The 12,557-nt window shown below is 41.3% G+C and overlaps 1 protein-coding gene across 2 annotated transcripts; it reads right to left on the reverse strand.

Moving 5' to 3' along the window:
* Positions 1-249: 249 nt before the first annotated feature.
* Positions 250-9,638, reverse strand: LOC311272761 (protein S100-A14-like). 2 transcript variants are annotated; one of them, XM_084379408.1, is made up of 3 exons: positions 9,457-9,638; positions 4,873-5,004; positions 250-1,696 (listed from the first exon to the last, which is right to left on the reverse strand). In XM_084379408.1, exons 1-3 carry the CDS (start codon positions 9,463-9,465, stop codon positions 1,532-1,534), a joined length of 306 nt encoding a protein of 101 aa, XP_084235534.1. In that variant the 5' UTR covers positions 9,466-9,638; the 3' UTR covers positions 250-1,531. The 2 variants fall into 2 exon arrangements, with proteins under 2 accessions (XP_084235534.1, XP_084235535.1); XM_084379409.1 differs by having other exon boundaries at positions 9,384-9,463.
* Between the last annotated feature and the right edge of the window lie 2,919 nt (positions 9,639-12,557).

Raw genomic sequence — 12,557 nt, forward strand, 5'->3', positions numbered from 1 at the left:
AAAGACTCATTCTAAGGTAACAAAAACATGATTCTTAGTTTCAGGTGATTATACACTAATAAAAATATTATTATGAATATAACTTTCCATTACTGGCAATGGATCCTCCGAAGAACACTGCACCTTTAAAGGAATAAAAAATAATGACTGTTCCTGCAGATACTTGTTTTCATACCATTTAAACTGTGTGAGACAATTTGTTATTTTCATGTTAACCAATACCTGATTAAACAATAACAAAAGCAGTCCTACTTTTTGTGTATTTATTACATCATTTCTTAAGGTGTCACACAGGTCAGAATACAGAGAATTACAAAACATAAATACATTGAAAATGCAGGATCACAGAGGGTAAAGCATTACTGGTATAAATTTATAAAGAGACTATAAAGCACACATTTTGAGATGTTTCTCCAAAGTCAGACATACAGAACGCACCCAAAGTACACTTTTGTGTTTTGTTACAAGCACATGAGGTCAAATTGAGATGATTAGTGTCATATACTTAAAAATTCAGACAAGGTTTAACACCAGCTACCAGCCAAATGCTGGCAAGTGGCTGGTGGATTTCAGATACAAAATACTGATTTACTATTACTGAGTGTCTGGTGAATTTAAACGTTTATCTGTCTCTGTCTGTTAGATCTTCACATGTCATAGTGAATTTCCCATCCTGAATATTGTGAAATGAGAAATACAGCAAAAATGTAGCCTTGAGTCAGCTCTGCACAAAGGAAGAGAGAATCTCATTCGAATGTATCAAAGCTTCTGAAACTGTCTTTCTTCCTCAATATTTCTCATAATGTGACCTTATGTGTTGTTTATACATGCTCTCATATTGATGTGCCTTCAAATGGTACTTATGAGTAAACATTTTTTAATGCAAAGTTGATTACACTATTATGTTGTATATAAACTCCAGTATATGCTTGGCATTTATGTGAATAACTAGTAAGATGACCATTGCTATTAGAAAATATACTTGTTGTAAATACCATAACAGTGGACGGTTCATCCTCCTGTTATTAGTAACAACTCATTTGAACATGGAAAACAAAAGTGAAGATGAAGACAAAATTGGAGTTTCTATGTGTATTAATATGTCTGTCATAATGCCAGCACCTTTTGCACCATTTATTTCACATTTAGTGTTGGGTAAGAGGATGATTAGATTCTGTAATTGTAAACTAGTTCTAATTTTATTTAGATGTTTTAAATAGGACATGGACAATTTGAGAACTGAAATGCAAACTAGCCTGAATTTGAACTTTATCTGGTGCAAAGGATGCTGGGCAGTATAGTTGCAGAAGTGTAATGTGTAAACCTGTCAGATAGAGATGTCAGCATTTAGAACCTGTGTTGTTTTACTCATGAATGTTGGAAATAGCTTGCTGTGCGCAGACTAGGCTTTGCCTTTGTATTCCATCTGACACCTGATGAGGAGAGTGATGTGAATATTGTTACTCTGTCTAGTTACATTTCAGGGTGGAGACTCAGAGCGTGCTGATGTGTTGGGCTGACAGCATGCTCTTCACAGGAGGATGCAGCTGCATCCTTGCTGGCTGCTAAGGAGGCCATGCTGCGAGGTGGCTACTGACTGGATTAAGTTCCAGAAATGCTTGAAAGAGATGCCCTCGCCGTCACCTACACCCATCTTCCGCAGGATCTCAGCCATGCCCTGGTCTGTGCCAATTCCCTGCAGGAACACGACAGGACAACATGTGGAACTCGGGCCATGTTTTGACAGTATGAGCTAAGCAAAAACAGTTCAACATTACTTTTGTCTTCAAAGTGTAAGTGAAGGCGCTGGCCACTAACCAATACATAAAAGTTCAGTTTGTAAGATAGTTTATTGTTGAGTCTCATTCCCAACTCGTCACATGCCTATATTCTGGGCTGGTAGGGCATGCTGTCCATCAAACCACAGAATCAGTATTTGAGGAGTTGGGAATGAGACTCAACAATAAACTATCTTACAATTGGGCCCTTTACCTTTTTACAGTAAGGTATCATTCTGGTTTATTATAAATTGGTCCTTATTTGTCAGTCAGTTAGGACATTGTCCTCAACAAAGTGAGTGAGTTGACTTTTGAGAATATGGCGACACTGCTAAAAAGAAGGTGGATAAAGCGAGAAGCAGGAGCATGAAGACGACAGCCAGATATTTTTGTCCAGAAAATCTTAAAATTAAAAGTTAAGAGTCAAACAAAAAACTATGTATATCAGAATCTGGCTAAAAAGTTTAGAGGAGTGGGTTTGTGACTGAAGGGTTGGCAGATTGATGTCCGGACAGGAGGGAAATTTGAAGAGTCACGCTTGCCCCTCCCCCATTATCACTACTGAGGTGCCCTTGAGCAAGGCCCTAAACCTACAACTGCTCCAGTGGAGCTGCTCAGTCACCCAGAATGTTGTTGCACTGGGCAGCGTCAGGGGCCTGTACCCTGAAGCAAGGTAGCTTCAGGGTTAACTCTGGCTGGTCAGTGTTAAGAAGCTTTTATATCTATTTTTTATTGGTCCTAAATCTGTTTGACACTGCTGGAGCTGCAGCTGAAAGAATAAGGCTAAAACTGTTGTCCACACCATAAGAATACATCTAAGCATCAAATTAATTTAATGGAATAGACTAATTACAGTCGGATCTACTTGTGTCCTTATGATGGTCCAGTGATGATAAAAACCTGTTCATTTACACACAGTTGGTGCAGATGCAACTGTGTGTTTTCACCCTGTGTGTTTAAGCTCTTCCTATATTTGTCTGATAGTTTGCCAGTAGACTTGTCCATGTTTGTGAATGGTCACATGCTGTAAACACCACCCCTTAATGTGAATGTACTCATGGCTAGGGATGGGCATTTCGAGTAATTTTCTAACCGAGTACCCGAACCTGGTCCTAATCGAGTAACCGAGTAATAAAATATATGACTCATAAATGCGCTCTGTCCATCAGACAGCGCATTGCTGACACACAGCGTCGTCAGACAAAATATCAGGTGGTTAATAAGAGTAGATTGGAGTTTAAGATGCACATATGAGTTTATGACTGGGAAAAAAAAAAAGTTCCCCCTCTGGACGGAGCGCATTTATACCCCGGGATTTATTTTTTATTTTTTCAGTAATTAGCGGTGCTTATGCTTTCGTGTTTCTTGAACCTTAAGTGGTTTCGCATCGAACTCGTTGAGTGGTTGTAAGCCAGTTTAAGGTTACAAATGCGGTTACATGCTGCTATTCCGACATGCCGCTATTTAGACAGTGACCTGTAATTGTCGGAATAGCGGCATTAAAGTTATTTTTCAAGCGTCCCACTATTTCGACATTGTTTTTTGCCATTTTCGGAGACTTGTCGGAATAGCGGCATGTCTAAAGAGAGACATGTCGGAATAGCGGGCGGACCCCGAAATATATTGCATACATGTTAAATTACGCATTATTTATTAGGATTTACGGGAGATTTCCTGATAGTAGTGATCACACACGGCAACAGAGCAACCATCTTGATGTAAATAAACGATCTTTGGCAGATCATGTTTTCCCATTGGATTTTAGCCCGTCATGTGACGGCACACGGGTCCCTATTGGACAGGCTTGACTGCTCGGCTTCTGGGTAAGCTAACGTTACAAACACACCGGTGGGGTCGGTGTAAAGGCTGAAATAGACGAGAAACAGAGCGACTATACACCCGGCATCGCTGACAATGAAATAATCCTAGGTTAACCGGTTAATAATTCGTAACCGATTAGCAGATTGTCTACTCGGGTACCCGAGTATCCGAGTAACCGTGCACATCCCTACTCATGGCTAGATGTGGAAAACCTGGCGGTTGATTTATCAAGTTGATAACCGTCTTTGTGGGACTGCTTGATGCGATTGTCATCGTTAGGCTTAGTGAAGCCAGGTAACAAAAACATATCCTGGGAATGCTGAAATCATCGTACAGGCCTCAGGTGTGAATGTGTGGTCGTGTAGCGCAGCTGGGCTCTTACTCAACTAAGTTTGATTAACCTGTTGGCTTGTTTGCAACCTGCCCGACCATCTGACTGCTGGTGTTTCTTCATCTGATTTTTTTGATGTAGCCTAAACTCAGTTATTAACTTGGTTGGAGTGATGAATTGTAACTAAGCATTTACTAGGGCTGGGTGTTGTCCCGACGCATTAATAGATATCGATGTATTTTCAAACGAGATATAGTTTGAGACAATACCGTTTGAACTCTGAGTTCACTCTGAGATTTGTTTAATGTGTGTTAGTCCGACTTCAAGAAATTTGATTTAGTACGATTTCAGTCGGACTAAAACAATAGTTCGTCTTTTTCTAACATGTTATCATAGTGACTGTTACAGTTGAGACTCACATGTGCACTTTTGGTTTGTGATAGCAGACACGTCAGTTGATTTGTAGGTGAAAAAAAAGTAAAAGAGTGAAAAGTGAAGGAGGTTACAATTCTGTCGACTGACTGATGTGTTCCTAACATATAACATACTTTGTCACCAAAGTATGGCTGAATACTCAGCTTGTGGTTATTGCAGTTAGCTGTTTCACTTGCGAGCAACAAACATAAGCGATTATACAAGGCACAACTATTAGAGCCATCTTTCAAGCCTAAAGGGAGTACACTTCTCAGTACACATGAGGACCGACCGAGACAGTCAGTTGAATTAAAGGTTAGATGATGGATTTTTGCAACATTCAACTGAGCCTAGTTCTTCTGTGTGTCTGCAAGTCTTAACAGTTTGTGTTTGTGACTCTGCTGCTGAGCATGTTTCTAACTGTCTGTGTGAGGTGAGTAAGGTGAGGTGTTTTGCCACACCCAACTGCTGCAGTCAGCAGCAGGTCCGTCTGAGGGTGAAGAACATGGATAATGACAGCAGTTTTACCTGGACCACATTAGGCATCTGGGAGGACAGAAGACCTTTGAATTCATCAGTTTTCAGCGTTGGCCCATTGTTAGCTGAAGCTGAATGGAACTGGGTGACCAGCGTGTTGATGGCCTTCTCCAGGTCTGAAAACTGGAAGAAATGGAGGAAGACATTCAACAGAAATAGTCATGCCTAGATCTAATATCACTGTTATGATAGTTGCATTGCCCTCTTACAAGATTAACTATAAGCTATTCACCCCAAATCTCTGCCTCTGCACACAGAGCTCTGTTAGCTGTCATGCTAGTGACCGTATTAGCCAACTAGGATTTGCATGGACCACGCAGCAGTGAACACGGCTGGACACCAGACTGGTTCTATTAGACTGACGGGTGTTTTTTTGTTTTGTTTTTTCTCTTTTCATGGCTTTATTGACAGGACAGCTTGAGCAATGACAGGAAAGGAGATGAGAGAGAGGGGAGATGACATGCAGCAAATCGCCACAGGTCAGGCTCAAACCCTGGGTTTCCTCTGGACATGTCGCACACTCTACCAACTGAGCTACCGGGGGGCCCAAGGCAGGCGTGTTCAACAGCTGCCCTGACCAGGACTGTGACTAGGGATGCAACAAAATACTGAATTTCACAATATTGCGATAAAAAAATGCTGCAATTCCGTCGTAGGACTGTGACAATACCTATCAACCTATCATGTGGTTATTTTGCTTGTAAAGTTCATGGATATAATAAGGGAAATCAGCTTGAATGCATTTTCCTGTGTCTCCTTGTCACGCTATTGTTTTGTTTGAACAGCAGAGGGCGCAGTCATACTGCTCAAGAAGACCAACTAGTTCTCATAAGAACTGCCCTACTCCACCTCTGATTGGTTGGCTTCGTTGGTTTAGTTCTCAATGCTCGACTCAGACTGTTAGCTCACACAGATTCTCTGTTAATGTCTGTTTTCAGCCATGTTTGAGTTGTAGTAACAATTCGACCTCTTCACTCATCCTCCTGACCCCCATTTCAACAGTGTCTCTAGGCTTGTTAGGTGGAGCAAGCAGGTCGGCTGTCCGCAGGAAGTATTGTATACAAATAATACATTCCGTACACATCACATTTATTATTAAAATGACATTGTTCCAGTCATTTTTAAAAAATGTTTATCCATTTAATATTGTGATAAATATCGTACCATGAGTTTGTGGTATCGTTTCATCCCTACTACCTACTACTCAATGATGGAAAAGGCAACAGTAAAATAAATATGAAAAGGAGGTGCCATAAAAATGAGGCTCAAAGTTCATTCTTGACCTCAGTGTCAGTGTTGTGTTCACAACTTGTTTACACCACGTGCCAAAAACTAGTTATTGCAGGTTCAGGGTCACGGAGACATTATTGTCATGAGTGTTGTTGTTCAATATGATGCTGTAAGACTCATATTTACTGACCCATGGTGTATTTTTAATATTACTAGATTTTTCAAATCTATGAGCAGGATTGGCTGATAGTAATAATAGCAAAAAAAACAAAGAAAAAAAAACTGACAGCTGGTGGGGACAGTTACAAATTGTTTTCTCTAGGAGTAATTTCTTATGGGGACACCAAAAGTAGTGCTGTAACTCTGCTAACCAACACTCTCACCCTGCCAGCTAAGGAAAACTACATTTCATTGCCAGCTTCTCTCATTGACTCAAATTTAACAGCTTGCAAACACTGGTTGATGTTATTGTATCAAACTAGCAAACCTCAGCTACCCACTGACTACAATACTCCCTGGTATTTACACCTATGAGATATATCTCCATCTGCTTTAAAGCAAGCTAAAGGAATTATCCTGTAAATTTAAAGTAGAGTGGCATTGCAGGATCGCCATGAAACAAGACAGCAGGTCAACATCAACATCATACCAATTTCAGGGCTTCCTGTGTGCTGAATCATCACCTCCATCAAAGTCAGCAAGAAGGAATTTGTTGCTGAAGAGCACTTATAGTATAGCTTTTACCGAAAATGAAGTTAGAATGGAATGGATTTTGAAGATTTGAATTTGCTCTGACATTCAAACTCTTTGGCTCTTGTTGCCCAGCAGTACTTAGTAGAAGCTTATCCAGTTGCAGAGCTAGTAACAAATAGCAGTAAAGCTCTTTTTGAATGTGAGCAACATTTCTTTACTTGTCTGAAGAAGAACCAAAGGTGATCTGCTGTTTACCATTTAGTCCACCTTAGTGTATGTGTTTAGTTGCATCTCCTTTTAAAGCCAGTAAAAAAATGGTAGTTTATGCATTTATGAAGTTTTGGAACTATGTTGAGAAAACAATCTACCACAAAGGCCATTTAATAACTGAGAAAGAGCGTTCAGTTGTATCACACAAGCTACTTCAACAAAATGGACCTGAATGGACCTTGTGGTGACATTTTTTTTTTGTCAAATTATTTTTCTGACCTGTGAGCCAATGTGGACAGAATGTCCTAAAACCATTAGAAAATATATAGATCACTGGAAAATCTTTCATGACAACAAACTCCATCTTCTGTGTGATACAACAACAGTTAAATGGGCATTGAAGTAGGACTGTTTTGTCGACGACTGTTTCCAAGGTCAAGAATTAACTTTGAATCAAATTTTTTGTAGTTCTTTAACTGCTGCTTTTCCAGACACAACTACTAAGAATTGCACAACATATTACAACTATTTGAAGTGGTAATCAGTGACTGTTGTGAATCTAGCAACCATATGAAGTTGTTAAGAAAAAGTTAGCAAACAGTTCCTTAATCACAGTTACGGACTAACACTAGCATTCAATTGGAGTTGTGTTTGTGTCAAAGTCCAAAATTCACTCGGTTTTTAGCTCTATTTTGGGTCTTCACCAGCTCCTGACTGTCTGTCTGCTTATTGCTGCTGAGCAGGAGGTGTACTGTAGCTTTTTAGAGCATTTTCTCGAAATTGATAAGAGCTGCAACTGAACCAAAGTTTAAATGTGTGTGTGTAGAGCAGCATTTCAGGTAGTTGTCTCTTGGCCATCAGTGGAAGTCACTCCGGTTTTTTGCTGCAGTTGCTCACTTCATGTGGCCCAACAACTCTGTCAAGGCCACACCCTTTCTGACTGATATACCACAAGCTGCTGCAAGCCCTCTTCACCTCAAGAAAAACTATCCCACAGAGAGCGCCAACATCATGACTGTAGACAAAGGCACAGTGTCGACACCACATTAGGAAGTATTACACAAAGATTATGTTAGCTTAAAGATACCAAATGAGTCAGAGTCTCTGAAATATAAGCACTGTCAAACACAGTGTAGTCTGAGTTTAATGGAAAAAAAAGTTTTAATGTGTGTGTTTGTAGGTAGGTTACCTTTTTAAAACTAGTCATTTTTTAACGTTTATTGGAAAGTAAAGTTCGAGAAGCATTTTATGAGTTGTTTCAATTTCTTTTTCTGTTAGCGTGCTACCACACCCAAATAAATCCCTCCTCTTCCAGCTCACTGTTCATCTGAGACTCTACACAGCTGCTTCCACACGTCAACAGTGAGGTGGGACAACCTTTAGGATATTTAAGCTCGTTTGGGGGCTTTATAATACAATTTGCAAAGTTATCTTTAGGGTCATGGTTAGGTTTAGGGTCCTTGACCACAGGATGAGCTGAGCATTGTTTTTTCTCTGGAAATGTCTGCTCTCAGCTGTTTTTAATCATTTATTTTAACTGAATGAGTCGCTTTCTCAGACTCCCATACTAATATTGCTCTTAGGAAGTAAAAACAAATCTGTTGTTGATAAATCAGCTGATATACAAAACAAGTTTTGCTGGATATTTTACAGTTTAACAATAAACTTTGTCTACAATGACATCAGTGCACTGAATTTAACAATGTTAAATTAGATTTACTTGTCATTTTTAATGCAGGAAGAGACTGAAGCCCAATGAGAAAGGTACTACAATAAAGCGGAAGCCATGCTTTGCACAATCATGATCTACATTCAGCACTAACAGACAGGTAGGTGAGCTCCACCTGGGCCCACATTCAAACGAGACACGCCTCTGATTCAGTTACTGAACACCACAGTGCTCCTTATTCTATCTACTTTGACTGCTGTAACACCCTCCTTCTTTCATGCTGCCTGTATGTTGTGTAGGCTACATGTGTCCAAGGTGTCAGTAAGAGTATCTCAGCACGGTTTGCTCTCAGCTCCGGGTCTTGTCAGGGAGGGGCAGCTGGCAGCACTGGTCCGTACAAACTCCGTGAAAAAGTTGAAGTCGTTTCTTTAGGCTGCTCAGCCGAATCTGTCTCATTTCTAAGACGGTGGCTGTGAGACAAAATGTCTGTTTGGTAAACCACAAACAGTTGGACCTATCTTGGGAAAGCTGCTCCTCAGCGACATTTTTTCTGGCGCGAGATGGCGCTTCTTCAGCAGGAAACTCTCCGCCTCACTCAAACTTTCCCATCGTCCTCCGACAGCAACACACGTTCACAGTAATTATGATCAGGAGTCAGCAGCTGAGCAGCTTTCTCCGTGAAAACTAATGAAAAACTCACCATCAGGCTACACAGTGTGCGGATCCTTCCACAGCCTTTACAGTCAGAGAACAGCTCGTGTATTAGTTCTTACCTGAGGCATGTCGGCTGTAGTTTGCTGAGTGCTCACTGTTCTTCCTGCGTGTCTCGCTGCTGCCTCGCTGCTGCTGCTGTGTGTCAGTGGAGCAGAGGCTCTGTCAGCAGCTGGCAGCCTTCCTGGATCCTCCCTCCACACAGGGGAGAGGCAGGAGGAGGGAGCTGCAGCCTACCTTCGGCCTACCTCACTGCATACTTCAGTCCACCTTTATCACACACATACCATCAGCATTTCAGCTTGTGCTTTGAGCAAAAACGTGTTAATGTACAGCCGTGTATAGAGTGAGATGTGTGGATATACTGAGACACAGCTCACATTCAGCAGACAGCTCATTCCACATCTGGAAACCTTTAGGAAAAGTTGGACCCTGTTGTTTTGCGCAATAACTGCCTACAAGTCGAGGCTGGTATTCTACTTTTCTTCAAGACTGTCGCTGTTAACCTCCTCACTACCGACTGTTACTGTGATACCAAGTACTGTTGATACTGCAGCTTTACATGAAAATCTATCCACACCTTATGGGAGACGTTCAGACTGTGGGAAATGCCTCGGAGTTCTTGGAAAAAAGTTTTTCAGTTAAAAAAAAAAGAAGAAGAAGAAGAGAAAAAAAAGGAGGGAGTGACAGAGAGGGAGAAGGAAACAGGCATGACCACATTCTTTCTATCCGGTTTCATGACTTTAGACAGTCAGTGGGGTGGGTGTAGGAGTGAGGGGAAAGCTCAACCACAAGAATCTATCGGGAGAGAAAAGAGCTGTGGAAGAATCAACAGAATCCGAGCAGACAGCAGACTGTCAGCCTGCTCCGAAAGGACAGTCTCTGCAGGCTGGGAGACATACTGCAGAGGGCAGCTGATGTCCTCGGGTGATGGGTGTGTCAGAAAATATTATGATTTCAATGATTTACACCGTCAGAGTCGCCCCCCCTCCTCCTGTTGAATGTATGACTGGGAAGGGTTGATGCCACACCCAATCAAGGAAGCCAGAGTGAATTGTTTCAGTATGAGACCATTAACCCAGCCCACTGTTTCATCCGAAGTGTTACTGCACTGGGCTGCTCCCAGATGCTTTGCATTAACACAAACATGAACACACACACATGCATGAATACACAAACACAGACACCCCAACACATAAGACTTTGAGCAAAAAGCCAACATTCCCATTATGTTACACTGTGCTCCCTACGAGTCATGACAAATGACCGAGACGTGAAGAGAAAACCATTTCCAATTCTGGAGAGGCTTTTAAAAACTTGCAAGGTGGGTAGTTCATGTTTCTAAATACAAACACTCACACAATTAAAGGCTCACTCCAGTAATTTAGTGTTTCACTGCGAGAAGGTGGGGATGGGTGGGTGGGACTCACAAGAGACAGATTAAAAATACAATAGTCAGAAGCTGTGTACCAGAGGCTGACTGACTGTTACTCCCTGGTAACGCTCCAGAAACACTGGATCCTACATTTCCCATAATGCCCCTTGATAAAAACTCCTTGCCTGTTTTGTGCTGCGTTCCAGCCACAGTAAGAAATTCCTAACTTAAATTTCCAACTTTCAACCGCCAACCTCCAAACGTCCAAGGTGCACGACGGCAAAAGTTAACACAAAAACTTGGCTGACCATAACAAAATGATGTCTTTTTGGCAAGAGTACACACAAGTGAACCCTCAGCAGTGCCGCCCAGAGATTGGGACTCAAGTCGCACAAACAGTTACTTCAGACTTGACTTGCGACTCCACCTCAAAAGACTTCAGACTTGACTCGGACTCGAGCTTCGAGACTCGTGAACAACCTGTATTTCATGCAATTATTGCTTTTTTTTAATCTAAATTTATTCATGTATTTCTACTTTATTTTATTGGTGCATATAAGTCGGGGAAAAGTATGACGAGCTGCATATCCCCTTTGCTGCTATGTGCAACGTAACGCATGCGCTATCTGCTACTCACAGATCAAAAAATGCATTGATCATGGCGACAACAAGTCCTCCCGGAGTTGTGCCTTTTATCATTACTTTTGGTTACAATAACTTTGTGCACAGTGGAAATAAGCAAACAGCTTCATGTAAGGTGTGTGGCACCAGGATAAATGATGCTTGTTCAACAACGTTGCAAGCTAACCATCGCAAAGTGTTGTGCTAATGCTGGGAACAGGCAGTTTATAGTTGGCCATATGATGTGACAGACTTAGGTTAACATTTCACCAGGTCCGAGGGCTAGAGCTAGTGTGTTAAGTAGCAGAAGATTAGGCTATACTATGTCCTACGTTGGAGACCAAATGTAAGTTCTGGAAAGTAAGTCGTCCCCCCATGAAGCACGGTATCATGTTGTGTAAACAGTTTAACAATAAGCAGTCATTACACTGGCTGACTGAACCTCAACGGGTGACCCAAACAGAGTTTTACAGGTGGTTGAACAAGACAGACATGAGAACAAAGGCCTGGGGAACATTACAGGAATGTTTAGTTTTGGGATGGTCATGAAATAATACATTTAGAGTTCTCCTTCTCCATCATTTAACTTTGCTAATGGTTATATGGGTCTGAGCGGTTTTTACCCGATAATGCTTTAAATCTATTGTGTGTGCTTCCACACCACAGAGATTCTGCTCACTGTATTCAACCTCGACTAAAAAACAGTTTGGACAGATGGAGTTTTTGGTTTGGACACAAAATGTAAATAAAAACAGAATGTGATCATTTGCAAATAAAAGCTGTTTACTGACAACGTTTCTTCAAAGGTAATGAATTCCCCCCCCCCCCCCCCCCGAGTCCCAAAATGCCTTTGTACATGAGATTCCAGTGACAGATGTCACCCAGCAGCTGAATTGTCATCATCAGCAAGTATTTCAAATGAGCAAAATGTTTTTCTTTCAGTGCATCAAAAATGCTAACTGTGGGTGTGTCTAGAACATTTTAAGTGGACCAACATGATGATGGCCATTTAGTTTATCTCAGGTGGATGTTGATATTTGTGTGATCTTTCTATTCTTGTCTATTTCTTTACAACACAGTGACAACTGTTCACTGCTCTATATGAAACGCACAGTACATTACTCTGCACAATTTGGATAATACATGGTTCACCTCCTAACACAGTTG

Source organism: Pagrus pagrus, assembly GCF_965226575.1.
Source record: "Pagrus pagrus genome assembly, chromosome: 17".
Classification (NCBI taxonomy): Eukaryota; Metazoa; Chordata; class Actinopteri; order Spariformes; family Sparidae; genus Pagrus; species Pagrus pagrus.

Bases quoted from the DNA above. Each gene is read 5' to 3' on its own strand.
- LOC311272761 (XM_084379408.1), bottom strand. The intron at 1,697-4,872 runs GTAAAACTGCTG...GTGTTCCTGCAG, and splicing joins AGATGCCTAATGTGGTCCAG to GGAATTGGCACAGACCAGGG.